Source organism: Styela clava, chromosome 5 (genome assembly GCF_964204865.1).
Source record: "Styela clava chromosome 5, kaStyClav1.hap1.2, whole genome shotgun sequence".
NCBI lineage: Eukaryota > Metazoa > Chordata > Ascidiacea > Stolidobranchia > Styelidae > Styela > Styela clava.
In genome coordinates this window covers 5,684,010-5,710,195 of record NC_135254.1, presented here as the reverse complement: position 1 = coordinate 5,710,195, position 26,186 = coordinate 5,684,010, and the positions used below count along the sequence as shown (strand labels likewise).

Genomic DNA, 26,186 nt, shown 5'->3' with positions numbered 1-26,186 from the left:
TTCACCCAGGCCGTATTCAATAACTGTCATTTCGACTACTAATCATAAAATAATGGTTAAGTCAGTGCACTGTGCCATATGGACGTTGGAATTATCATAGTTTTATATATTCGATTTTTAACGGCATCGATTAAGTGTGACATGTATTTTCATTAATGTAATTTTGGCATATATTCATACATGACCGAACAAAATACAAAAATATTACATTCGAATGCCGTCTTTATCTTAACGGAAATTGTCATATTGGCTCCGTTGTGTCTGGCGTCAAAATTCATTTCCGCGACGCAGTGTGACGTCGTGTCGGAAGTGAGCGAAAAATAATCTACGTGAGGTTGACGTAATTTTGACGCTGCGTGAAATCTTAATATTCTTACGGAATTTATAATTCAGAATTTTAGGTTTTATTTAAATCTCGTACGACATCTTGCGATCACTCAAATATATTATATACATTGTTGTCGCCCTCTACCGAATGATGGTATTTTGACGATGATAGCTTCAGTAGGAGCGACGCTCTGCGCCGTTGAATGCCGGGCAGTCAATTTTCGGCAAAATTTCCGTTTTTTTACCAAAAAAATAATTATGCAACATTAAAAAAGATGAGAATAGATGTAGATATAACAGCGCAACCTATAATAATTAAAATTAGCAATATACGGCGCGTTTTAGCCAAGATATGGCAGTTCAAAAATTTTGTCCGAAGTTAGGAACTGTCCGAAGTTAGGCGCTTTTACGGTATGCCTTCGTAAAATATTTTTCACATTGCTCACAAACATCGCAAAACCATGCGCATTAGTGAATGTTTAGGTAAATGTATATTCCAGAGAGGAAGGACAATAGTTGTCTTCATCTGACGTACTCTTCTCACATTATTCATGTTACTCTCCAGTATGAGTTCGCTCATGCACTTGTAATCCAGGCAATCGCGTAAAGCTGCTACCACATTGTTTACAAATATACGGTTTCTCTCCAGTATGAGTTCGCTCATGCGCTCGTAATGTGTGTGATCGGGCAAAGCTTCTACCACAGTGTTTACAAATGTACGGCTTTACTCCAGTATGAATTCGCTCATGCTTACGTAAAGTAGATTTTTCTACAAAACGTGTTCCGCATTGTTCACAAACATAAGGTCTTTCCCCAGTGTGAATTCGCTTATGCACTTGTAAATTGTTTGAACGAGTGAAACTCTTTCCACATTGTTTACAAGCATAAGGTTTTTCTTTAGTATGAGTTCGTTCATGATCTCGTAAAGTGGATAATCGTGAAAAAGCCCTTGCGCAGTATTTACAAACAAAAGGCCTATTTCCACTATGAGTTTTCTCGTGTCTACATAAACTTTTCAATCTTGGAAAAGCTCTTCCGCACTGTTTACAAACATAAGGTTTTTCTCCAGTGTGACTTCGCTCATGAGAATGTAACGTGGATGGTCTAGTAAAATTCTTTCCACATTGTTTACAAACATAAGGCTTATCTCCGGTATGACTTCGTTCATGCCTATTTAGAGCAGCTAACTGGGAAAAACATTTACCGCAATCTTTACAAATATAAGGTTTCATTCCAGAATGAATTCGGTCATGTACACGTAAATGGGATAATTGCGAAAATCCCTTTCCACATATCTTACAGACATACGGTTTCTCTCCAGTATGAGTTCGCCTGTGCACATTCAAATGGGATGATTGCGAATAACTCTTCCCACATTGTTTACAAATATATGGTTTCTCTCCTGTATGAGTTCTCATATGCACTTTCAAATTTTGTTTCCCCTTCAATTCCTTCCCACATGTTTGGCAAACATATGGTCCATGTCTACTGTTGGTTTGTAAATTTAAATCAGGTTTTATTTCAATATCAACATGTGACTGGTTCTGCCCACAGTTTTCTGATTTCTCAGTTTGACAAACCAAACCGCCCATTATATATTGTGCGTGAACATCGAGTTTCTCTTCATCACCCCTAGGTAAAGAAGTTTCACTGGTAATAACATTTCCACAATGCTCATCGGAGCTGGAATGCTGGTTAGTTCCCACAATCTTACCAGATATATATTGATCCAAATCTTTAGTCCCATAATTACCATTATCAATAAGTGATCGTGAATGATGAAAAGTTTTCATCACCAAAAAGGCAGGAAAATATATTGAATACTATGATTTTGATATAATTTGTAATTTTTGTATCCTAAAATGTCTAAAAAGAAGAATACGGTAAATTATTTTGCATTCATTATCATAATAGGCATTTTATTAATATGAATAATTACTTGCACTGAAATTTTTTTCAAAAGCACAGGCTAGGTATTTTTAGTTGAAAGCGTGATATAATTATATTACACTCTCATATTATATTTACACTCTTGGAGGGGGCTCTTGGCAGTGTAGACTTTCTGCAAAAAATCCAAAAAACGCTTGCCATTGCACATTTGATAATCGTGTGCTGCTATCATGTAAATACCTAACGCAAACCGGACAAAAGATAGGGGTAGGTCATGTGACTGAGACATCATAATCAGGGATGGCCATTTCCGAATACTAAACTATTCCGAATACATTCTAAAATCGAAAATAACACAATTTTTGTTTTAGTTTATAAAACCCAGTAAAATAGGAAATAAGCTTCAATAGAAATATCAGAGTAAAGCCACAAACCAACAGTATATGTATACAAAGTAATTGATAGTTTGTGGTTATTATGCTTAGCATATTGTGATATTTGCAATAAGTTAGAGCAGGGGTTCTCAAACTTTTGGTGTTGCGGAGCCCATGAAGAGGTTGACTATTATTCAAGGAGCCCTAAAATAAATTTTAAAATTGTTACTTCCCGATTAATATTCCTGAGTAAGTTAAAAGTACTTTACTTAATTTAAATGCTAAACCTTTCTTATTAATATGGTTAATACAAGTCATAAATAAATCTAAATTTCAGAGATAAATTATATATATTAAGGCTGTAAATTTGACACTTGTCAAACATATTAATAAATTAGGGGTCGAATCTTTTTCCTTTTGGTATTTTTGTAAGACCTAAAAGGTCGCTGCGTGATTGCATTTTGTTACAACAATTGCCGACTGTTTTCGTCAGCATGAAACGTCAAACCTTAAACATCTTTACGTCGGTGTTTATTCTCCCTAAATCAAAAATTTCATCCGGCATATACATGTATTGTTCCACAATGACGACAATAATTGCTTTTTTGTTCTCGTGGGGAATTATGAATTCAATGTAAAAAGCATGATAATATATATATTATAGTCATCGGCGACGAGATGCTAAAAATAATTAATAAAGAGTTGAATCTGCAACTCAAATTTCTTGATTGAAAAGCGCCATTATGAAATATTGAAACTAAAACTCAAAACGGAAGATAACACTATAAGTTTTGTTTCAGCGGACTCACGACAGATTTAAAACGCTTTTTTAGACATTGTACGAGTAAATGACAATATTTGGTGTTATGTTAGGTTTTCTTTGGTTATTCATCGTGGTAACTGAAATCGATACGCAGTCACAATTGTGCGCGCGATGTACCGTATTTTCCCGAAATTACGCCTATATCGAGAATAGGACGACTCCCTAAAAACGGCCTTAAAACAACAATTTTATAAAAAATCGCACATAAGCCGGTCCTACGAATCGTGACACGCCGGACATCTCAAGAAAAACGTAAAAGAGAACAAAATTACTGTAACGCAAACATTTCTGCGTGTTAGCGAGGGCCGTAGGTGGATTATTACCGGTAATTTATGTTAAATAAAGTCTTTATTGCTTTTCAGTGTGTCGTGATTGTGTCGGGAGTTTAAAATAGAGTTCCTGAATCAGCATAAAACGGCGATTAATTTCGTCCCTTGTCCGTTTCAAGGAAAGAAATAACACTGTATTAACACATTCTCATAAATCGCTACGAATCTTAACACGCCAGACGCCTTATGAAAGGCGCAGAAAGAAAACAGAATTGCTGTAACACAAATATTTCTCAAGTTCATCATTTCTGTTTGTTAGAGACGGCCGTAGATTTTTATTCGTAACTCTCACTTGTAAATTCATGTTAATAAAGTCTATATTGCTTTTCATGCGTCGTGATTTGTATTAGTGGAAGGGATTGTTGTCGGGAGTTTAAGAGAGTCCCTGAGTCAGCATAAAAGAATTTCCTTTGATCGTCCACAACGCGGTTAATTTCGATAAGAGTCCTTATCACCGCCCCTTAACGGATAACATATTGTAAAGTTATTAAAAGTCGCACGCCGTTAATTGCCTCTACGAGCGATAGCGCACCAAATAATTACGTTTTCACCACGAAACAACTGGCCTTAAATCGACACTGTTGCTGTTATGTAAAAGAAACAAAATTCAAATTTAAAACTGGACTGAACGATAAATGACAAGACTATTTAATAGCGCAAACACGCAAGTGAAAGCGATCAAGTGTGTGACAACCAATCACAGACTGTACAAGCGATCACGTCGGATCAGACAAGCACAAGCGAGCGACAACCAACCAATCACACACTGTACAAGCAGCATGTGCTGAACAAGCGATCAGCTGTATGATAAGACAATCACACCTGCACAAGCGAGCGAAAACAAACCAATCACAGACTGTACAAGCTATCAGCTGTATGATAAGACAATCCACCTTCACAAGCGATCGTGTGTGTGCGGCAAGTCAGCATAATATTATCTCGTTGCGTGATCAAATTCAGATGCGCGAATGAGCTGATTTTTTGGTGCAATCTGAGTTATGCGCAGATAGGACGGTCCCTTAGTTTGGCAACTTTTTTTTTTTTGAGTTTTAAACTCGGCCTATTTGCGATCATATACGGTACCTTTTATCCATTCTGAAACTACCAACGGAGCCGCATGCAATAACATAAATTACAATCGTTCGTATTTTGCCCAGACCTTGTGATTTTTTAATCGGTGATATCTTGCAAAGAACCTGAGTGGTAGACCTGCGAGAGGGTGGAGTCAGTGTTGCAAGAACAGCTCAAATTTGTCGATTTCGCTAAATCGCTATAATCTACAACACTGCCATGCAATCAGTCATTATTACGATTATGATTTGATCGGGACGGGCACAAATATCTTATCAAACTTTTGGCACCGGTAGTAGGTATATAAATATGTTCTTTTGTGGGCAATATGATTTTGTTGCCCTCATTATAACAGCATTGTTCAGGATATACGGTAGTCCACAAGTGAACGTTTCTCATTTCATATCCGCGGATTGCCATGGTAATTTGAGAAGTAATGGTATTTCATTGTGAGTCACACAACCGCAGGTTACATTGAACACAATTAACCCAATAAACAAGTCATTTTAAATATGCCCGCATCGCTCATGGATTGCACAATTGTATATTGAACTCATTGAGTTTTAACGTCGACCTCGGGATTTTTGTAACGACGATATCTTGCTTAAAAATAATCTCGAGTGCGAAGGAACAAATCAAGTTTGACAAATCACAAGATGCAAAAATACGATTCCAATTTATTTATAGTTGGCAGTTTATCACATATTTTATGTTATTTTAGAATAGTAATTTTTTATTTAAGTAATCCTCATGGTAATCTTGAATCAAACGTGAGTAACGATGGGCACAATTAAATTATTATGACAGAACATTTTAAATGCTCGCATCAGTCATGGATTGAATATTTTACGCAACAGAAATCTCGTTATCCACTGAAATAGTTTTTTTCTTAACCCTTTCCATGCGATTTTTATTTTTTGTTAAATAATCGTATTTGCTACGCTGATTTTATGCATTTGTACCCCCACAACTAATCGATCGACTAACGAAAACTAATGATCCTCTGCTGCCCACTGACGGCTCGTTGGAAAGCTTATTTAAAGAGCTTGCAATTGGCGATTAAGAAAAAAAGATTTTTAAAAGTGGTGGTCTGAGTCACAAACCGGATAGAAAAAAGGGCATTTTTTTCTTGGGAGTTGAAACTTCAAACCGTGATAAAAGATAGAAATATTCGCTAAATCCTTTACTGTTACCGCTTTGTGGTTGGCAAACAATAGCATAATATTGCTGTAGCAATTTCGTGATCCAACTCAAGAAACAATACTTTGGTAGATGGAAGGGATAATATGTCTTCTATTACCACCCAAAAAACACCGAAATTTGCATAAATTTCAAAAACACTCCCTCGTTCCGCCGCAAATAAAATTCCCGTCGTAAACGAAAGCGAGATTTACCGTCGCTTATGTTAATCTCGAAGAAGACTTCTTATCAATAAACTAAAACCCGGAAAAACTAGACCAACAGTTTGCGACCGATTGCTAAATAAAACAGTGGAGTTCATCAACGTACCCGCCGCAATCTAGCGACTTTTGTCGTGGGTACGTATACGTGCCCACCGCACGGAAAGGGTTATTCTCGAAGAATGTTGCGCGAACATTTCCGATTCCAACTTTGATCCCCCCTTCTTCTTAAGAATCCTGGCTGCGCACCTGCTTATAAATAATGTCATTTTTGAATTCCGCCTCTTTGCCATATTTCGAGGCTATACTGTTGTCAAATTTTATTAAAGCTGTTATTGCTTATTTGGACAGTTACAAAATTAGCCAAGTCGGTCTTTTGAAAAGTAATCAAATAGCTCGCGGAGCCCCTAGGCTTCTCTCACGGAGCCCTGGGGCTTCGTACGGAGCACTTTGAGAACCTATGAGTTAGAGGATAGATGACCACCACTGCCAGGCGCGCAGCCAGAATTTTTAAAATCGGAAATTCCCATTGCTGCCTGTAACGTCCACCGCGATTCCACCGTCCTTAAAAGAGCCGTCTTTTCAGCGAATAATGATCATCCTGTCAAGTAAATTATTCAATCCATGACAACTACGAGATTCTAGAATATCTTTATATATTAATTTAATGTGTCCAACGTAACTCGCGGTTGCTTCTATTACATTACTATTTGGTCCACGGCGTTAATACGTATTTTTATGCAATCTTTTATCAACTCGTTATCGCCATTAGAAAAATCTCAATAAATGGAATAAAATCATGCAAAGTACAACTTCATTTCATACAATAAATATACATATAAAGTTTAGCGGTAAATTAATAAAACATATTCATCGCCGCGATTGCTCCACCTGTTAAAAGAGCCGACTTTTTCAACGAATATATATTTTTCTGTTGTGCAAAGTGACATAAGGGCAAATTTAAAATGTCTTGCTTTATTAATTTAATTGTTTTCAATTTAACCTGCGGTTGCGTCGACAAAACAAAATCCTCACCACTCTAATATGCCAAGGCAATCCGCGGACATAAAAATAAAAATGTGTGGTAAACTGCCCGATTATATATTGTTTTGATCCGTATTTTGCAAATTCGGCAAATTTGAGATGTGTAAAACTGACTCCTCTCAATCGAAATGCCGCCACTCCGATTTTTTTTTGAGATAAAACCGTTCCATCCAAAAATCCATAAATCTGCCGTAAAATCTCAGAGTAAAATTTATTTCAGCACAATAAAAATTGATTGAATATACTTTAGATTGATTATATTATACACACTCTCACAACCCGGTAAAAAACCTTGTATAATGTTAACACAAAAATTTTCGACAGCAATTTAATTAAGGTAATGGATAATCAGGCAAATGTTTCTAAAGGCGGACCAAACATAATGTGGAAAATTTGCGATTTTCACTGCCTAAATAAGCGTTTTTTAAACTGTCCCGGGCTTCAATAAAACATATTTTGTTTACGGTTTTATTTTCCATATTTTAAATTGCCGCTTTTCAATAAAAAAATTTGCGTTTTATTTAGAAACTCGCCGCCGATGAACGTACTCTCCGTATTCACAATTCTGTGCGAGTACAAAAATAAAATCATTGTTATCGTGGAACAAATTTGTGGAAAATTTGTGTTTTAAAAAAAATAACACAATCGTAAAGGCGTTTATGGCCTAAATAACACGTCCGCTGATAAAGCAATCGCACGCAAGTTCCTATCGAGAATGTTTTCACTCAACGGAAACGTCTTGAAAGCAGCGGCGTCACAGAAATATCCGATATTCTTATGAACGCTAATTCAGATATTCGAATAACGAGATATTCGAATACTTTATTCAAATTGGCCATCCCTGATCATAATATCTATCCCCAAGGATAAATATGAAAATCCTATATTTGCTATTTACCGGTGTCTTAAAATAGAATGTTTGCAAGCGCATTAAATAACCACCAGCAAGACAGCTTACTGGTAACCGTACCGCCATCATCTAACATTCTATGCACCGGTACGGTACTGTCAAAGTGTCTAACTGTAGACAAGTTATTGCGCATTGCCGATATTGAGACCCAGACTGTCTCAGTGATGTTGTCTCAGCGTAAAGCGTATTCTTGAAATCACAGAACTGATATATTGCATGACCCAACTTTATTATTTTTAGATGAGTGTATTATCTCACTATAATCTATTTCTACTCATGAATGAACTTCTACTCATGAAAGGTCAGAAACTATGTAACAGCCAATCGGCCATTATTGTTTCCACAAACTGGAAAACACTATTGAATCATGATCAGTATGTCCTGCAAAAAAGCCTGTGGCACATATTTTGCTTGACTGATGATATTCCATTTAAAGTTACTGATCAAGCAAGAAATGTTTAACACAACGAGCTAAAAATCACACCGCAGGTAACTTACAGTACCGGTACATTTAATACAGTACGGTAATACCGGTACCGATATTGCACTGCTTTTCGGTGCCAACTAATACATCTAAACATTCTGATTGACCCCTTTCTGCCTTCCAACTTGTATAATTTATCAATGTGAATTGTCATGGCAGTATTCATCGTAATTTAAATTGTAAGTAATTTCCTCATATGTTGACTCAAATCTTTTTTTTTTGCCAAATAAATTCCAATGCCAAACGGAATTTTCGTATAGAGATTTTAGTGTCGAATTAGTAGTAGTTATTATTTTTTTTTCAATTACGGTAAACAGTTTTATAATTTCAAACACATTCCCCACAAGTTCAAATAATCTGAGTAACAATTAATATGTGACATTTAAAATATAAATTACCATTACCAGAATTTCGTATCGTATATTATCTAATGTATGTCCATTGAAAATACGTTAATCCATATTATCATACAGTCATCATCCAATTCGTGCACATTTTATATATCTATCATTAATTAATAGAATTAGTTAACTTTGCATTGAAATAAGAAAAATTGGACAGAAAACAACCAAAGTGGGTTTTTGGCACTTTTCTATATACTACCTATGTATGACCAAAATTCAGACATTCAAATCTTTTCATATATTCTGCATTTAAGTTGATGTTGCATAGAAAACGTCACATCATGATTGATCTATGTATGAGATCATCCATGTGTTCATATAATAATAAATCATCTCTTTCACTTGCTTTTAATAAATTTATAATTCCTATCAGTTTACATTTGAATATTAAATGCATACTACTTTTACTTAACTATTTCATCATATTTTGCTGAATTTCGATATTCCCATATTGTTGATTTTCCGCATATTATAGTAATTAATTTGGATTTGCACTCCGAATAATTTGCTAAAATAGTATTCCTATTATTTTCTATGCAACACCATTGCCAAAAATCTATGGTCGACTCACACTCTAAAAATAAATGACATACAGTTTCCTCAATATTATCTTCACACATTACACATATACCTGGTTCATTAATGAACCAGTGTTTTATTTTATCCCTGTTGGTGTTGGCAGTCCATAATGAACAAGAGAGCTATGCTCAAATATATGGACACGTTTAAAGTAAATAGCAGGTTCGAATCCCATGCGGGATGGTTATGTGCAAGAGGATTGCAGGACTCCTCGCCGCCGTTGGGTGGTTCACATAACCGCTGGTCGATCACGGCTCCCTCAACCATCAAGTCCATGCTTCGGAAAAACAAATACCTAACTAATCACAAAACCGACATGGAATGGTAACCGGACGAGATGCCGTGGTTCGCCATATGATTGAGCCGCCAAATCGGCCTTCCTCTCCCCCGGGATAAATATGTAAATCCTATCCTATGTCAACTTTTGAGCCAAATAAACATACACACGTAATGCTTTAAATCAAAAAGGTGAATTTAAAATTTGATAGCGTGAATTTGCAGACATAATTTCATAACAGGTGAATAGAATACTTATATCAACCCAAAGGTAGGAATACGCTTGTCACCACACCTCCGATTGCCTTGCGTGGGTTCGCAGGTTTGAGTCCCATGGAGCAAATAAGACTCCCCACCGCCATTGGGTAGTTCACATAAACATTGGCCGGCTATGGCTTCCTCTACCTTCGATTAGTTCATCTGAAACCAAACAACTGACTGGTAATCGGGGAAAACACAGTGGAACGCCATACGATGAAGTCATATTATCGGCTTCCCTCTCCCTCGGGGAAAAATATGCATATTATATCCCAACCAGGCTTCGACAAAAGCTACCGAATCTGAGTTTGTTTTCCTGCCAACTTGGAAAGTGGGTTGAATGCAAGATTATCTGTGAAATCTGCACTGGTTTTTGATCCTGCCAACTCCAAAAGTGGGTTGAATACAACATTCATCTGTGAAATCTGCACTGGTCTGAGGACTTCTGACTGATTGCTAGGGATTTTGCTCTGATCAAACTCTCAAAATCCACCTTACCCAGTGTGGAAAATAATACGCTGTTAAACAATAGTTGGGATTATCGTATTTCTCCACGTATAATACGCACCTTTGAGGCCAATCTTGGAGTTCAAAATAAGGGGGTGCGTATTATGCATTGACATAGAAAACATCAAAAAAATAATAATCTTTATTTTATGCTTAACTGAGTAATAATTCTCACATATATTAATTTTAAGTTTGAATTTCATTTAGCAAAGTCTATTAGAATCAGATCATGCTTGTTTCGGTAGAAGCATGCCCAATCCAACGAAATATAGCGTTAGTAGAAGTAGAAAGAATCTTAATCAATTCATTATCTCAAATATCCGGAAAAACAGTGAATTAAAAGTGATGAGAACAGCTCTACATGGTTAACTGCTGTCATTGTCTTGCCTTTTCTCAACCAGAAACGGCAAAACTTCAGGGTCATAAATCACTAAATGTTACCCAAATTTGTGACCAGTCGGTGACCTCTCTCTGAAGTACAGTGGTTGAAAACACGCTCTGACGTTGGGCCTTATCAGCTTTTTGAAAGATCAGAGACAATTAACAGCATGGTACTTTAATGTCAAATACCATCACATCGTGATCGGCAGACGGCTACACCGTAAATACATTCAACAACATATTAATTAGGAGATATAGTTATCAAAAGGTAGACAGAATGCCTGAAACGTTAGTATAAATGATTTTCATTGAAAACCCGTTGATAACACAACTAAACTTTGTCCTCGGTATGAGTTCCCTCATGTATACGTAAATTGGATTTATCCGAGAAAGCTCTATCGCATTGTTTACAAATATACGGTTTATTCCCTGTATGAATGCGCTCATACCCCAGACTGGATTCCATGGCAGGTGCACGCCCGAGGGCGCTAGCGCTCCGCAAAAATGCACGCGAGCGAAATCAATTTTGCACGCCGAAAATTTGCAATTGCTCACCAATGTAAATCGGTTTAAATGGTTTTAAAATCAATAATCCAGTAATATAAAGATGCCAAAATATTATAACTCCACAATTGTTGACAAATACCAGCTTGCAAGATTTGGTCTGGTCGAAATATTGCGAAGCAAAAAAGACCATGGACCTTTCTCCGACCTTTGACCCGTGAAAAATTCCTCTCATTGTTACGTCCTTTTTTGCATCTTGCTGATTGGCCAATGTCACGAAGTAAACAAGGAAGTCGATGCTCGGGGAAAGGTCCATATCGTGTTGAATGATAGGAATCCCGTGAGAATAGTTATTGACGAAAAGATCGCCTCCGCACCAATGGCCAAGTACGGCTCTGATTCAGCGTATTTTTCATACAATAATTTTACACGAATGTACTGAACAGTACCAGTATCTAAAGTTGCTCAAACACTCCCAAAATTAGTGACAAAGTATGAAAATAATGTTTGGGGTCAAAGGTCAAACGTCCATTTTGCTCTAATTTGACGTATTTTTTATCCATTAATTCTACGTAAAAACACTACCAAAATTAATGACAAAGTATGTCCATTTTGCTCTGGTTCAACGTATTTTTTATCCAATAATTTTACGCGGATGTACTGAACGTATTTTTTATCCAATAATTTTACGCGGATGTACTGAACAGTACCTGTATCCAAAGTCGCACAAACACTCTCAAAATTATCGACAAACTGTAGAAATAATGTTTGGGGTCAAAGGTCAAAAGTCCATTTTTTTCTCTGATTCAACGTATTTTTTTCCGATACCGGTAATTTTACGTGGATGTATTGAGAGGTATCTGATGTCAAAGTCAGTTGCACGCGAGCGCAGTTGTTTTGCACGTCGTGAGCTATAATTGCACGCCAGGAATTCTTATTTGCACGCGGGAATTTCTGATTGCACGCCCGATTTCTCGTTCAAAAAAGCCATGAAATCCAGACTGGCTCATACCTCTGCAAACTAGATAGTCGTGAAAAACCCTTTCCACATTGTTTGCAAGCATGATGTTTCTCTTTAGTATGAGTTAGTATATGATCTTGTAAACTAGATGATCGTTTATTTAGGCCGAAGAGTTTCCACAATGTTGCTTGTTACATATTTGTTTAAATCTCCAGATCCATAATCATTTTCATCGTGATTGTACAAAAACATATGCTTTTCCAAACTGGACCCAGATGAAAAATTTTCATCACAGATAACACAGGGAAATGTATTTTCAGCGGATTCCAGGATTTAGATAGAATTTTCCTTATCTAAAAATAATCACAATTCACAATCACTGAATATTGCTTAAGATACAAATAATTCACATTTGTGATTAGCTTATTTCATGATGCAGAATATCCAAAAAATTGTCATAAAATTTAGTGCAGTAAAAAGCAGTTAAATCTATGACTATGTGATGTCTATGAGACTAGGAAAATTTGTAATCTCCTTATACAAATTGTGAATGAGCTGCTTGCCGCTCAATGAGAAGCTGAGCTTTCTGGTGAAAAGCCTATGATTAAAATTCAACTAAGAAGCACGATCACAAGTTTGAAAAACCATGCGATTATCACATATTCATGAATGAAAGCAACTGGATCACAGATACTGTACCGGTATTGTTAGAGTCACTCTAATCAAAGGCTACCATGTACTTTACCTTAAGTCCTGAATTTTGTGATCACTACTACTATTTCCTCACTAACAGTTTCAATAATCTAGAAACTTCCTTTATATAATATTTGAAAGAGTTATCTTTTCTTCGGTTCTATAGACAAGACCAGAGCATAAATGAATGTTAGGGTATTTGGAAAGCTGTTTTCATATTCAAACTCCCTGAATCCGGAACGGCAGAGCAATCTAACTTATGTAGACAAAGACAAAAAGCAGTCGTATTTCTGGTCGCTAAAGCAACTGTAGAATAATTTATTATACAAAATTTATCCTACGCGGAAAATTTACATATGGCATATATATGTAGATAGTTTATTTCGAAAACTCCACAATCCGACAATACAAACAGATTAAAAATGGAGAATTCTGGAGAGCGAACAAAACATTTAAAAAAAATTTAAAACATGATGAGTATAATGTGCCCGCTCACCAACACGCATTCATACCAAAAAACACAAATCTTGTTAAACAAGGCTTGGTTCAAAAATAAACACACACAAAAATAGATAGATTTAGGATTTACATATTTATCCCGGGGGAGAGGAAAGCCGATAAGACGGCTTATCCATATGACGAACCACGGCCTCTCGTCCGGTTACCATTCCAAGTCGGGTATGGGATTAGTTTTACTGTATTGTTTGTTTTCGGAAGCATGGACTTGGTGGTGGAGGAAGCCGTAACCGACCAGCGGTTACGTGAACCACCCAACGACGGCGAGGAGTCCAGCAATCCTCTCGCACATAACCATCCCTGCATGGGATTCGAACCTGCGAACCCACGCAGAGTAATTAGAGGTGCGGTGGCGAGCGTATTCCTAACGCTTAGCCCGTTGAGCCACACCGCCGCGCCTATACTTAGGGTTAGGTAGTTACGCGAATGTAATAAACTTTCGGACTGTTGTATACTTTTAAAACAGCCTGAAAGTTTGTTACATTCGCGTATATATATATATATAATATTTGAAAAGGGTTTTCTTTCAAGTATCGACTTTCTTTGATATTTATTCAGTTTTTGTTCCCTAACAATGGCTTATCATTACCCATAACCTAACGATGATTTAACAATTGTAATCTAAGCAGCCGTTCAAGCATCAATTTGCGGATGGACGTTTTTAAGTTGACAAACAACTCGCCAACACAGTTTAGGTAGTCGAGTTATCCGCCCTGTCGCTTTGATTGGACGTGATACGACTTACATATTCATTATTCTGCAGACACTGTTGAGTTTCTATAAGTATATTCAGATTTTCCCGCAAAAAAATATACACAAAACACAAACGACAAACACACAGAAGATTGGGAAAATTCTAAGGAAATTATACCCACATGCACGCTACTGTAAGAATCGGTAATAATTTTGCTGATAATACCGTGCAATACATTGTTGTATTTATTTTGTTTTTTAAAAAAATAAGATAATATGTAGGACAAGATAATTTTGCTCACTGACCTAAAATAGGTTTAAACATACAGAGCAGAAATTGCCAATTGCAGTTAATATTATCGAGTTTAGTTAATATTTCGACATCACAAGCATGATTTGGACTTAGAATTATTTTTAAATTGATGCAAACACAATCATTGAGACGAAACAAAAGGTGTAAGACTTGTAATTAGACGTCATTGGGGCGCCATGCCCTCGGGGCACCATAATACTGATTACGCCAAAAAAAAACGAAATAAGGGTAAGGTGATTATAGCTTATTTGCATTTGACAATATGGTGTCAATTATATACCAATTCACTCAATCTTTCGACTTCGTAAACGTGCCTTGAACTTAAAAGCGCTAACATTATAGTTGAAACAAAACAAAAGTTAAAAAAAAACTGCAATTAGACTATTTTTTGAGAACGACGGCTTTACAACGCCGTGCCCTAGGGGCACCCACATATTGATTAATAAATTAACAACTCGATATGCGTGCGCTGTTACTTGTACTTTGTTTGGCTTGTCCGGTATACATATCGATCGATCTTGATCGCATGAAGTATGTTGATAGGTATTATGGTCTGTTGATAGGTGTGTCTGTTCGTTTGTCTGTTAGATGAACGCGATATCTCACGAAGGCGAGGTTGAATCTGCTCCAAATTTTGCATGTGCATTCATCATATCTCGGACCAGAAGCCTATTGATTTTGGATGAATTATCGAGTTATCAATTGATTAATATTTTTTTTTCTTTTTTTATAATTAGCAAGTTATCAATTAATTAATCATTTTTTTTTTTGGGGGGCGATCGATAGGTCTTCGGTCTCCGACCGATATCCTCGTTTGTTTAATTGGTCATCGGCACGTACGGTAGACGCATAACGACGCTTCACTTTACTTTTTAGTTACATGAACACATTTGCGCGCGGTCTAAGTCTCAAAAAATATGACCATCATTGTACGTTTGGTAGATTTGTATGACACTGAAGACCATAGCTTTTCATCGAAGATATGAAATTTTCCCAGCGTATTATGTCAATCACAAATATGTTAACATTGTTTATTTTATTCTATTACAATGCTCAATGATGCAAAATGCCAACATTTATTATTCATATTTAGATATTCTGCATTATGGAAACTTAATTAGAAATGAAAGAAACCATCAAAGACGTATTTCCTTGCCTCATCTGTGATAAAAACTTTTCATGAGGACCCGGCTTGGAAAAGCATATGTTTTTGCACATTCATGATAAAAATGATGGAGCTCGAGATTTGAGCGAATATGCAGCTAAGAGCAACGTGGGAACAATTCATCCTACCGACTATTATGAGCATTGTGGGAATGAAATAACAAATAAATATATTCAACAAACTTGCGGCGAAGAGAAATCTAAAGTTCATCCACGCTGTATACAAACTGATTCGATTGATAAAACTGACAAACCACGTAATTGTCATGAAATAAAAGTAACCTCTCTTCTGGACGGAAAGTTGCAAAATCAGTCACTTGTTCACACCAACACAAAAGCTCGGTCAAATGTAGAAACCCATTGTGAGTATAAATCTCATCTTTGTAGACCAGGTGGAAAGGATTTATTGAATTTATTTAACTTATGTGTGCATGAACGAACTCATACTGAAAAGAAACCCTATATTTGTAAAGATTATGGGAAGGCTTTTTCGTATTCATCTACTTTACAAACGCATGTGCGAATTCATACTGGAGAGAGGCCTTATATTTGTAAACAATGTGGTAAAGCATTTCCGCTATCATCTACTTTAAATGTTCATGAGCGAATTCATACTGGAGAAAAGCCTTGTGTTTGTGAACAATGTGGTAAAAGATTCTCAAACATATCTGATTTACATAGGCGCGAGCGAACTCACACTGGAAAGAAGCTTTATGTTTGTAAACAATGCGGCAAGAACTTTTCGCAATCAACTGGTTTGCACGTGCATGAGCGAACACATTCGGAAGAGGAACCTTATGTTTGTGAACACTGTGGTAAACGTTTTTTGCACATATTTAATTTACATGTCCATGAGCGAATTCATACCGGAGAAAAGCCTTATGTTTGTAAAGAATGTGGGAGTAAATTTCCTCATGTATCGAGTTTACATAGACATGAGCGAACTCATTGGACTAGAGAGAAACCTTATTTTTGTCAACAGTGTGGAAAGTTTTTTTTTGCGATTATTCAATTTACAAGTGCATGAGCAAACTCATACTGGAGAGAGGCCTTATGTTTGTAAACAATGTGGTAGTGAATTTTCGCATGTATCGAGTTTACTTAGGCATGAGCGAACTAATGAATCTCATGATACTATAGAGATTTCTTATGTTTGTAAACAACGTGGAAGAAAATTTCCGCGACTATCTCATATGTCTGCTCATGAGCTAATTCATACTGGAGGAACCTTATGTTTGTAAACAATATGGAAAGGGTTTTTCGCAATTATCTACACTGAAAGCGCATGAGCGAACTCATACTGGGGAGAAGCCATATGTTTGTAATAAATGTGGTAAAGGGTTTTCGCAATCATCTAATTTATATGTTCATGAGAGAAATTTTTGAATTCAACCGATTTACATAGGCATGAGCGAAGTCATCATACTGGAGAAAAACTTTATATTTGTAAACAACGTGGTAAGGGCGCGCACTCATAAAGGTGAGAAACCTTATGTGTGTAAAGGGAATTTTCTCATGTATCCAGTTCACACAGGCATGAGCGAACTCATCATACTGCAGAGAGGCTTTATGTTTGTAAACAATGTGGAAAGAATCGTTAGAAAAACATTTGCTGATTCACACACGCAAAAAACTCTAGAAGCATGAATAATGTAGAAAAGAAATCCTACCCAAGGATAAAAATAATTGAATCGCAATGATTTTAAAATTTACTTTTATTGTTTTCAAAAAGTAAAATTGAATTAAAATTTTTTTTTAAATGATCCACGTAGTTTTCTTATGATGATAATTTTGGCATTTATGTACATAATATCAGCTACGCGCATTCGTGCATCAAACAGCTGGACCTGTCTATATTTTGAGTAACATCGTGATTATTGTTGGAATGTGATTAAGTATTATAACATTTTCTGTGTTTTAATTTACATTAGAAAATAAGTGAAAGTAATAATTGTTTTATTGGGCATTATTTCTCACATATTGGGCGAAGGGTATTGAATCCGATTTATTTACCCTGCTAGGACAGTGATTCTTGAACTTTTTCTCAATACGCTTCTCTAAATGCATTGTTAGTCCGCCCTCAATTTACTAATAAATATTACATTATATTTGCCGTCAATAGTTTTTTTCTTCACAATAAAAGATTATGATATTGAACCTTTGTGTGCCTAAATCTGACACTTCTGAATATTGGGTTTTTCGCAACAAGAAACACGAAAATTAACTCGATTATCATTCACTGAATCAAATATGACATCTCAACAATTCTCAATGTAGTTCTTTATCTCGTTCGACTGTCAGATGGGCAAAATTTATATATTTTTTTACCCCATTTTTGTGAAACAAGTGTAACTCATCTACTAATGAAGTATTGAAAAATAAATAACGCTTCTGTGACCACCATCTTTAACATTTTATTTTCTGAACTAAATCATGTCAAAAAATCTGTGTCTCCTCTACAGTTGACGATCACGCGTCCTTGGACTTGCATGCAGTGGTCCAGTCGTCGGAGTCTATCATTTTTTTAAACATCAATTAATCTCAGTGGGATTCGAACCTGCGAACCCACGCAGAGTAATCAGGGATCCATTCACCAATATTTATTACAATTCAATGTATTACGAGAAATGCGTGGGTGGTTATGTGAGAGAGTCGGGAGAATGGCTGGACTCCTCGTGAGAGGCCGTGATTCGCCATATGATTAAGCCGCTTTATCGACTTCCCACTCACTCCCCGGGATAAATATGTAAATTGAATTCTATCCTGACGATTGCGAGTGATTAGACGTGGTTTTCTTCAGCGACGATCGTGTGTAAGATATCGAGGATGAGCGAAAGTTTTTACAAGATCTTCCATGAATCGCACGTGTTTGAGAGATACAGTTACGTGCTCGTAAACCTTCTATATGAAGTTAGACCAGGGGTGCACAGCCTGCGGCCATCGAAGGTAAAATCTGTGGCCGTGCTGGTGTGTTACAGTTTGTGTTACTGCAAAACAATTTGTTTTATGTTGGTTGACTGTTACGGAAAATCGTAGCAGTACTTATGTCTGAAATGGAAATGAATTATCAGTATCATAAAAAAGTAACAGTTGTAAATATTCTTTCATATCTCTTAAGCGGGATATCGTCAAAAGTAAACGGTTCTTTAATTCCAGATGAAATTAGAATTATTTTCAGCGTGCATGAAACGAAGTTACTATTGTTCGAAACCTGATCGCAATGACGCCAGGCTTTTTCAGCGCATAGTGATTTTTTATGTTGCTTAACATATTTAATCCATGACCGATACCAGAAATTAAATTGTCTTTCTATATTGATTAAGTTGTGTTAGACGTAACTCGCGACCAAAGACATAAAGAAAGCATCATTGCTTCTGTAATAATATATCTGTGGACATTTAAAAAACGTAGTGAAACGGTCCTATCATCACAATACCTGACAGTAATTCAAGAATAGGTAAGAAGGTACAATGTGTGCATAAATAAATTTTTAACATCGGTGATTGTGATATAGTTTCCAACACAGAAATTTAATTGTTAAATTTTGGCGATTCACGTAATCTATTTTTTTGTTGTTGCGGGATCCCGAAACAAAAGTCATGGGGATAATATTTTATAACATCGTTTTCAGTTTCAGTAGTTACTCTCCTATTTTCAGTCCAAAATTTAAGTTGCAGATTTGCTCTATTATAATCTCAAGCGTCTCGTCACCGAAGATCAAGGATTAGTTGACGAGTTTTTAACAGAGGACACCCAGGTCAGGGCGGGAAAAAAACAAGTCTTTGAGGCACAAAACGTACGAGTGTAAGAGCGGATAGGGATTTTCAAAAATATAGTTTACAGACACAATCGATGTTAACGGTCCAAATGACCACATCAAGCGTACCGAATCAATCAGTGACTTGAATGAAAAAAGCTTCGCAAAATTATTGTCTAAAGTATAAATTCTTTAATTAATCCTGAAAAGGCCTGTTGTCGATGATCGATTAGGAACTTACGCGTTTATATGATTAAACGCACAATTTTGCAAGAAATAGAACATTTAATTCTGATGTACGCTGCTGCTAAAGGATGTGAGATAAGGAGTATCTGCGGGAAGATATTTATCCAATGCCTGCAAAGTTATAAACGCTGACGAATAATATCAGCAATTATAACGTAATAAGCAAAGTAAATATTTGTTGCGTTGTCAACAACTTCGGAATCACAGTAATTCTCAGCGGAAGTAAGTGTCGACCCTTCCGACTGTATATGAAATCTGAATATCTCTCATTCATTAAAATTATCCGATGCAATAAAATACTGATCACTAAAAACTTTGATTTTTCATATATGTTTAACTCTTACCATTTCATGCACGTTTTAGACGCAAGTCAATAACATCTATCAATGAATACCAATTCTATAATTAATAAATAAAGCTCATAAAAAATCTCGATCCCACTGGCGGCCGTAGACTTTTTACAAAAACATAATGCGGCCGTCTAAAGAGAAAAGGTTGTGCACCCCTGAGTTAGACAAATGACCCTCCAGAGGTGCCAACAACGCTCAGCACGATGCACAACCGTGCGGCACCGATAAAGTTTTGCGGCTCGCTGCAGTTTTTACGCGGCTCTTCTCGCTGGCAATAATCATTATTCAAATTTGATTAAGAGGATCTGTAAGAAAATCGCAACGTGGAATTTATAATCTTACATCACAATGATCAAATGTTTGTTGCTGCGTTGGCGGTTTGTTGTAGCTTTATTGCGGTTAGTCTCAGTAACAGTGCGATACGTCCTGCGCTGCATTGACTACATATCACAAAACTTTCAGATTAGATGGAAACACACAAGTCAACTTCTTCTTATATGGCATCGCAATATATACTTTGCAATACTGTTAATATACGTTTGTTTTTAGTTCACAGTTTTCTAATATTATTGATTCCTAAATCATGCGGCTTTCACATATTTGTGACTTGGTGCATGCGCGGCTTTTATACTGAAAAATTTCGCCCATCCCTTTCATACTGTGTGTCTCAAGAGATTCTCAGGTGTGCCGAGGAGCGGTTTGAAATTTTGGAAACTAGACCATTTGTATTACACATAGGCATGCATGCAACGGGCAAGCTTGTGAGACGTGAGTATGCAGTATTAGGCTGGTAATATTATTGCATTTGCCTTGTCGTTGTAGTAAAGATGATCGTCACGGTATAATTATATTATGTCATAATCAACCAATCATTTATTTTGGTTCTCTGACAAAACAAAAGGTAAACGGACAAAACAAAATGCAGAGTTACCTGGGAGACGGGCATAACTCAAAATTAAGTTAAAAAGCGAACAATGTACGTGCCCGCCCACCAAAAAAAATAAACTTCTGACAACTGAAAATTTGAACCACATATTAGTATCCAACCAGGATTTATAGAGAGATCACCAGAATAAATATATAAATGAAGCCGATTTTGAATTGCTCGGCGGTATGGCGCATCGTGCTAAGCGTTAGGAATACGCTCTCTGATTACCCTTCGTGGGATCGCAGGTTCGATTTCCATGCGGGAATGATCATGTGCGAGAGGATTGCTGGACTCCTTGTCGCCGTAGGGTGGTTCACGTAACCGCTGGTCGGTTACGGCTTCCTCCACCATCAAGTCCATGCTTTCGAAAACAAATAACTGGTTAACTAATCACAAAACCGACCTTGACTGGTAACCGGACGAGAGGCAGTTGTTCGCCATATGATTAAGCCGTCCTATCGGCTTTCCTCCCCCCCCCCCCCCCCCGTGATAAATATGTAAATCCTATCCTATCCTACTGCTAATTACTCCTAATTCTATCCAATCCAATCGGTACAAAAGCCACTAAAACAATTTTCTAGCCCAGTGGTTCTCAAACTTTTTGAACCGAGCCCCTTTTATAGAATAAGCTACAGATAGTATTTTTATTCAAAAAGAGGTTGAAAATATGTTGACGTAACGTAAATAATGGAACAAATGTAATGTGAATATCTGAAATAAGACGGGCATATCTAACAAATATTTTAGTTTTAATAAGCTTCACGGCCACGCGAAAAATTTTCTACCCCAACCTCAATTGTGAGGCGCGTAGAAGGAAAAAAGGGAGCGATAAAACCTCGTTCCAATCGTTTTTTAAAACAGGCACATCGCATGAACATTTGCGGAATAACTTGTTCAAAGACACTAAACCAGCAAAAAAAGTTCGAGAACCACTGCCATATACACTTCCGTCTTCAGTCCTTCATTATGTTACCGTCATTAGCATTTGATCATTAACACTCCCAGTTTTCAAAGCACAATAAATATCACATTGTCCACATTAAATGAAAAATATTTAATTTCATCGGTTAATTTCAGACTTTCAAAAAAAAAAAATTAGTCATCTGACATATGTGAGTTTAAGTTGAGAAATTCCGCCCCAATGTTATCGAATTATGGTGTTACAAAATAAAATTACAACATGTACGCACAAAAATTTATACAAAAACAAACGAAAAAAATATATTGAAATCGACTTATCTGATAACTAAAGCTAGCATCATCTGGTAAAATCCGAATTGGATTATCATTGCTGTGTTTGGCTAATTGTTCAAGATCTTATTTTAAAAAAAACTGAACAAAATTAGAACAAAAAACTGAACTTTTGAAATATTGCTTTTCTCTCAAATTAACTATTAATGTCATTTATTATTCTCTTAATATAAAGCCAAACGCACGAATGAATATGGCAGAATATATTTTAAAACTCGTAGAACATTTCCAAAGTTTTGACTTTTTAAACTATTTATTTTTAAATTCAATCAAAATTTCAAAAGAATATGAGTAGCTTATACCTGCATTATGATTAGATTAAATATAAGGAAAACGTCTTCCAAACGATCCAATATGTAAGGAACCCACACAAACTGTTGTTTTCCTGCCTATGTTGTTTTGTAAACGAAGTCTATTTAAAAAGCGCATCACACATTGTTTACACAGTTAGGTTTGCTCATACCAATGTAATTTGGATTCTTTCAAGTATGTCTTCGCTCATGGGCATGCAAAGTGGATAAATGTGCAAAATGCTTACCACATTCTTTACAAACATAAGGTTTCTCTCCAGTATGAGTTCGTTCATGCACATGCAAATTAGATAATTGTGAAAAACTTTTTCCACATTGTTTACAAATATGTGGTTTCTCTCCAGTATGAATTCTCTCATGTTCAGATAAAGTGGATGATCGTGAGAAAGCCTTTCCACATTGTGTACAAACATAAGGTTTCTCTCCAGTATGAGTTCGTTCATGCGCTTGTAAATCAGATAATTGTGAAAAACTCTTTCCACAGTGTTTACAAACATGAGGTTTCTCCCCAGTATGAGTTCGTTCATGCGCTCGTAAATTAGATAATTGTGAAAAACTCTTTCCACATTGTTTACAAACAAAAGGTTTCTTTCCAGTATGAGTTCTTTTGTGCACAAGTAAACTAGATGATTGCGTAAAACTTTTTCCACATTGTTCACAAATGAAAGGTTTTTCCCCAGTGTGAGTTCGCTCATGTATTGATAAAGCAGATGAATATGAAAACCACTTTTCGCATTGTTTACAAGAATATGGTTTCTCTCCAGTATGAGTTCGTTCATGCGCTCGTAAACCAGATAATTGTGAAAAACTCTTTCCGCATTGTTTACAAGAATATGGTTTCTCTCCAGTATGAGTTCGTTCATGCGCTCGTAAAATAGATAATTGTGAAAAACTCTTTCCACATTGTTTACAAACGAACGGTTTCTTTCCAGTATGAGTTCTCTTGTGCACATGTAAATTAGATGACTCCGTAAAACACTTTCCACAATATTCACAAACATGTGATTTCTCCCCATATTGATTAGAGGCACAAGGTTTTTTGCCGCAATGAGTTCGCTTATGCCCCTGTAAATGAGATAATCGCGTAAAACACTTTCCACATTGATTACAAATATAAGGTTTTTCTCCAGTATGAGTTCTTCCATGCCTCTGTAAATGAGATAATCGAGAAAAACACTTTCCACATTGTTTACATATATGAGGTTTCTCTCCAGTATGACTTAGCTCATGCCTAAGTAAACTAGATAATTGTGAAAAATCCTTTCCACAATGTTTACAAGCATAAGGTTTTTCGCCAGTGTGAGTTCGCTCATGCTCTCGTAAATTAGATAATCGTGAAACACATTTTCCACATTGTTTACAAATATAGGGTTTATCTCTTGGAGGAATCCGCATATGCCTGTTTAAATTCCGCTTTGATTTGAAGCTCTTCCCTAATTGTTTGCAACTATATGATTCATCTCCACTGTTGCTTTTCAGATTAGGCATTGGTCCGGTGTTGGTATGGACAAGTGACTGGGTTCGTGATTTCCCTTCCAGTTTAGTGGTTTAGCAAAACCACTTCCTCTATTTTTTTTTCAGCTACACAACGTGAAAAAGTTTTACTTGTAATATATTTTCCACAATTCTCCTCAGAGTTAGTAGGCTGACTAGTTCCAGCAATGTTGTTAGTCACATATTCGTTTGATTCTTCAGTGCGATAAGAATTTTCATCATTGTCAATGAGCAAAAACATGAACAGTTTTCAGCGCAGTTAAGGCAAGGAAATGCGTCTTTGGTAACAATTTCCAAAATAAATAAAATCTAAAAACAATGGTAAATTTCAGTATTATGCACTTCTGACCATGAAATTGTCATGAAATTTATTAGAAGCAATAATATTTTTAATAAACTTATATTTTTCGTGCAAATTTCGATCGTCAGCTTGCTTCTAAATGAGAACCGTAAAACCGGCTAACTTCGGATGCCTTGTAACTTCGGATGAAATTTTCAATCGTTAATATTTCGACTAAATTACGTCATATTGTGCTTCTGGCAGTTTCTATAGCAAGGCCTTATATATCTAAATCTGTTATCATATTCAATCGCGCAATTTAATTTATTTTTTGATTAAAAAAATCACGTTTTAACCTAAAATTGACACTCCGTTTTTGAACGGCTTAAATCGTGACTTCTACTGATGCTAAGTTCCTCAAAATACTGTCATTCGATAGAGGGTGTTATCAATGTATATAGAAAATAGACTGATCACGAGATGTCGCAGAAGACTCGAGAAAAAATTGTAATTCAAATAATAGCATCTGACCTACACGCTAAACTTGACGTCGCTCACTTTGAAGACGACATCATGTTGCGTCGCCGATAGGGATGCCACTTTCGGATTTACGGATCGATTCGAATCGCATCTTTTCTGAATCGATTCGAATCAGATTTACGTGTTTCGGAAAAAGAGAGCGATTTACCGAAAAAAAAATTGAACGTTTGTTGAATCGTTGTTTTCGGCGGCGAACTGCCGAATGCGTTTATGCGGCACTCCAAATAACAACAAATAAATGGAAATGAATTTTTCGTGATTGACTTTTTTACTTATCTGCCGTCGTATGTTTCAAATTCGGCACAACACACTCTTTTACGCTCACTCGAGATGATGTGTGGCGTATTCTCCCCCAAACCGCGAGTTCAGTTTTCCACTGAATAGCCTAAGTTTCTATTATGCGCGAATTTAAATGGATCGTATATCTGAAAATTCGTGACAATTTTGAAATTTTTCAACAGCACACCTGCGCTGCGACTAAGTTATTGTACACCGCGGCATGATTGTATAAAGAATCAGCTACCGACGTCTCAGATGATATTTAATTTTGATTGAAATTTAATTTAAACTTTGTTCTGAGTGAGATATTTCGCGTACATTTGAAGAGAACTATTACTGAATGAGTTCATCGGCCAGCAATGTTAATTGAAAATCGTGTTTCTCATCCTAAAATATATATATTTATTTTATTTACGTTTGTCAGGCTTCCATTCGAGTGGCGGTGAACAAAAACATACACGTCTTTTACAGCTGTTACAAAAAAAAATTAGTATTTAATTTTAATTTTGTTAGGGCGATACAAGCGGGAATAAAACATTTCAGATTATTTCTAGCAAATGTCATAACGGACAGGTGGGAGTAAATAATACTTGGAGTGAATAATACTTGAGGAATGGTAACTTGTGCACTGTTTTACATCAACACGTGCCACATTGCAAACATTATCAAAACAATTTCGGCTATAACGAAATCGGCTTTGACCCGTGAGTATTCGGATCTAAAGTTACGATAATCGAAAATATAACGAAACGTTTTAGAATAAAATCAACTTGAAAGTGCCGCACCGGAAACTGCACGGACGTCATTATCATCGCCGCTCGCGACGTGGATTGAATATCTGGCATTTAC

The 26,186-nt window shown here is 36.3% G+C and overlaps 2 protein-coding genes across 2 annotated transcripts; one reads left to right on the top strand and one right to left on the bottom strand.

The window, feature by feature from the left end:
* Nucleotides 1-744: 744 nt before the first annotated feature.
* Nucleotides 745-24,551, bottom strand: LOC120344117 (uncharacterized). The gene is made up of 3 exons (XM_078112686.1): nucleotides 22,917-24,551; nucleotides 11,395-11,512; nucleotides 745-2,150 (listed from the first exon to the last, which is right to left on the bottom strand). The coding sequence occupies exons 1-3, from the start codon at nucleotides 24,230-24,232 to the stop codon at nucleotides 882-884; spliced, it is 2,703 nt and encodes a 900-aa protein (XP_077968812.1). The 5' UTR covers nucleotides 24,233-24,551; the 3' UTR covers nucleotides 745-881.
* Nucleotides 15,222-18,296, top strand: LOC144422739 (uncharacterized). Its single transcript, XM_078112501.1, has one exon. The coding sequence runs from the start codon at nucleotides 15,942-15,944 to the stop codon at nucleotides 16,926-16,928; it is 987 nt and encodes a 328-aa protein (XP_077968627.1). The 5' UTR covers nucleotides 15,222-15,941; the 3' UTR covers nucleotides 16,929-18,296.
* Nucleotides 24,552-26,186: the final 1,635 nt, after the last annotated feature.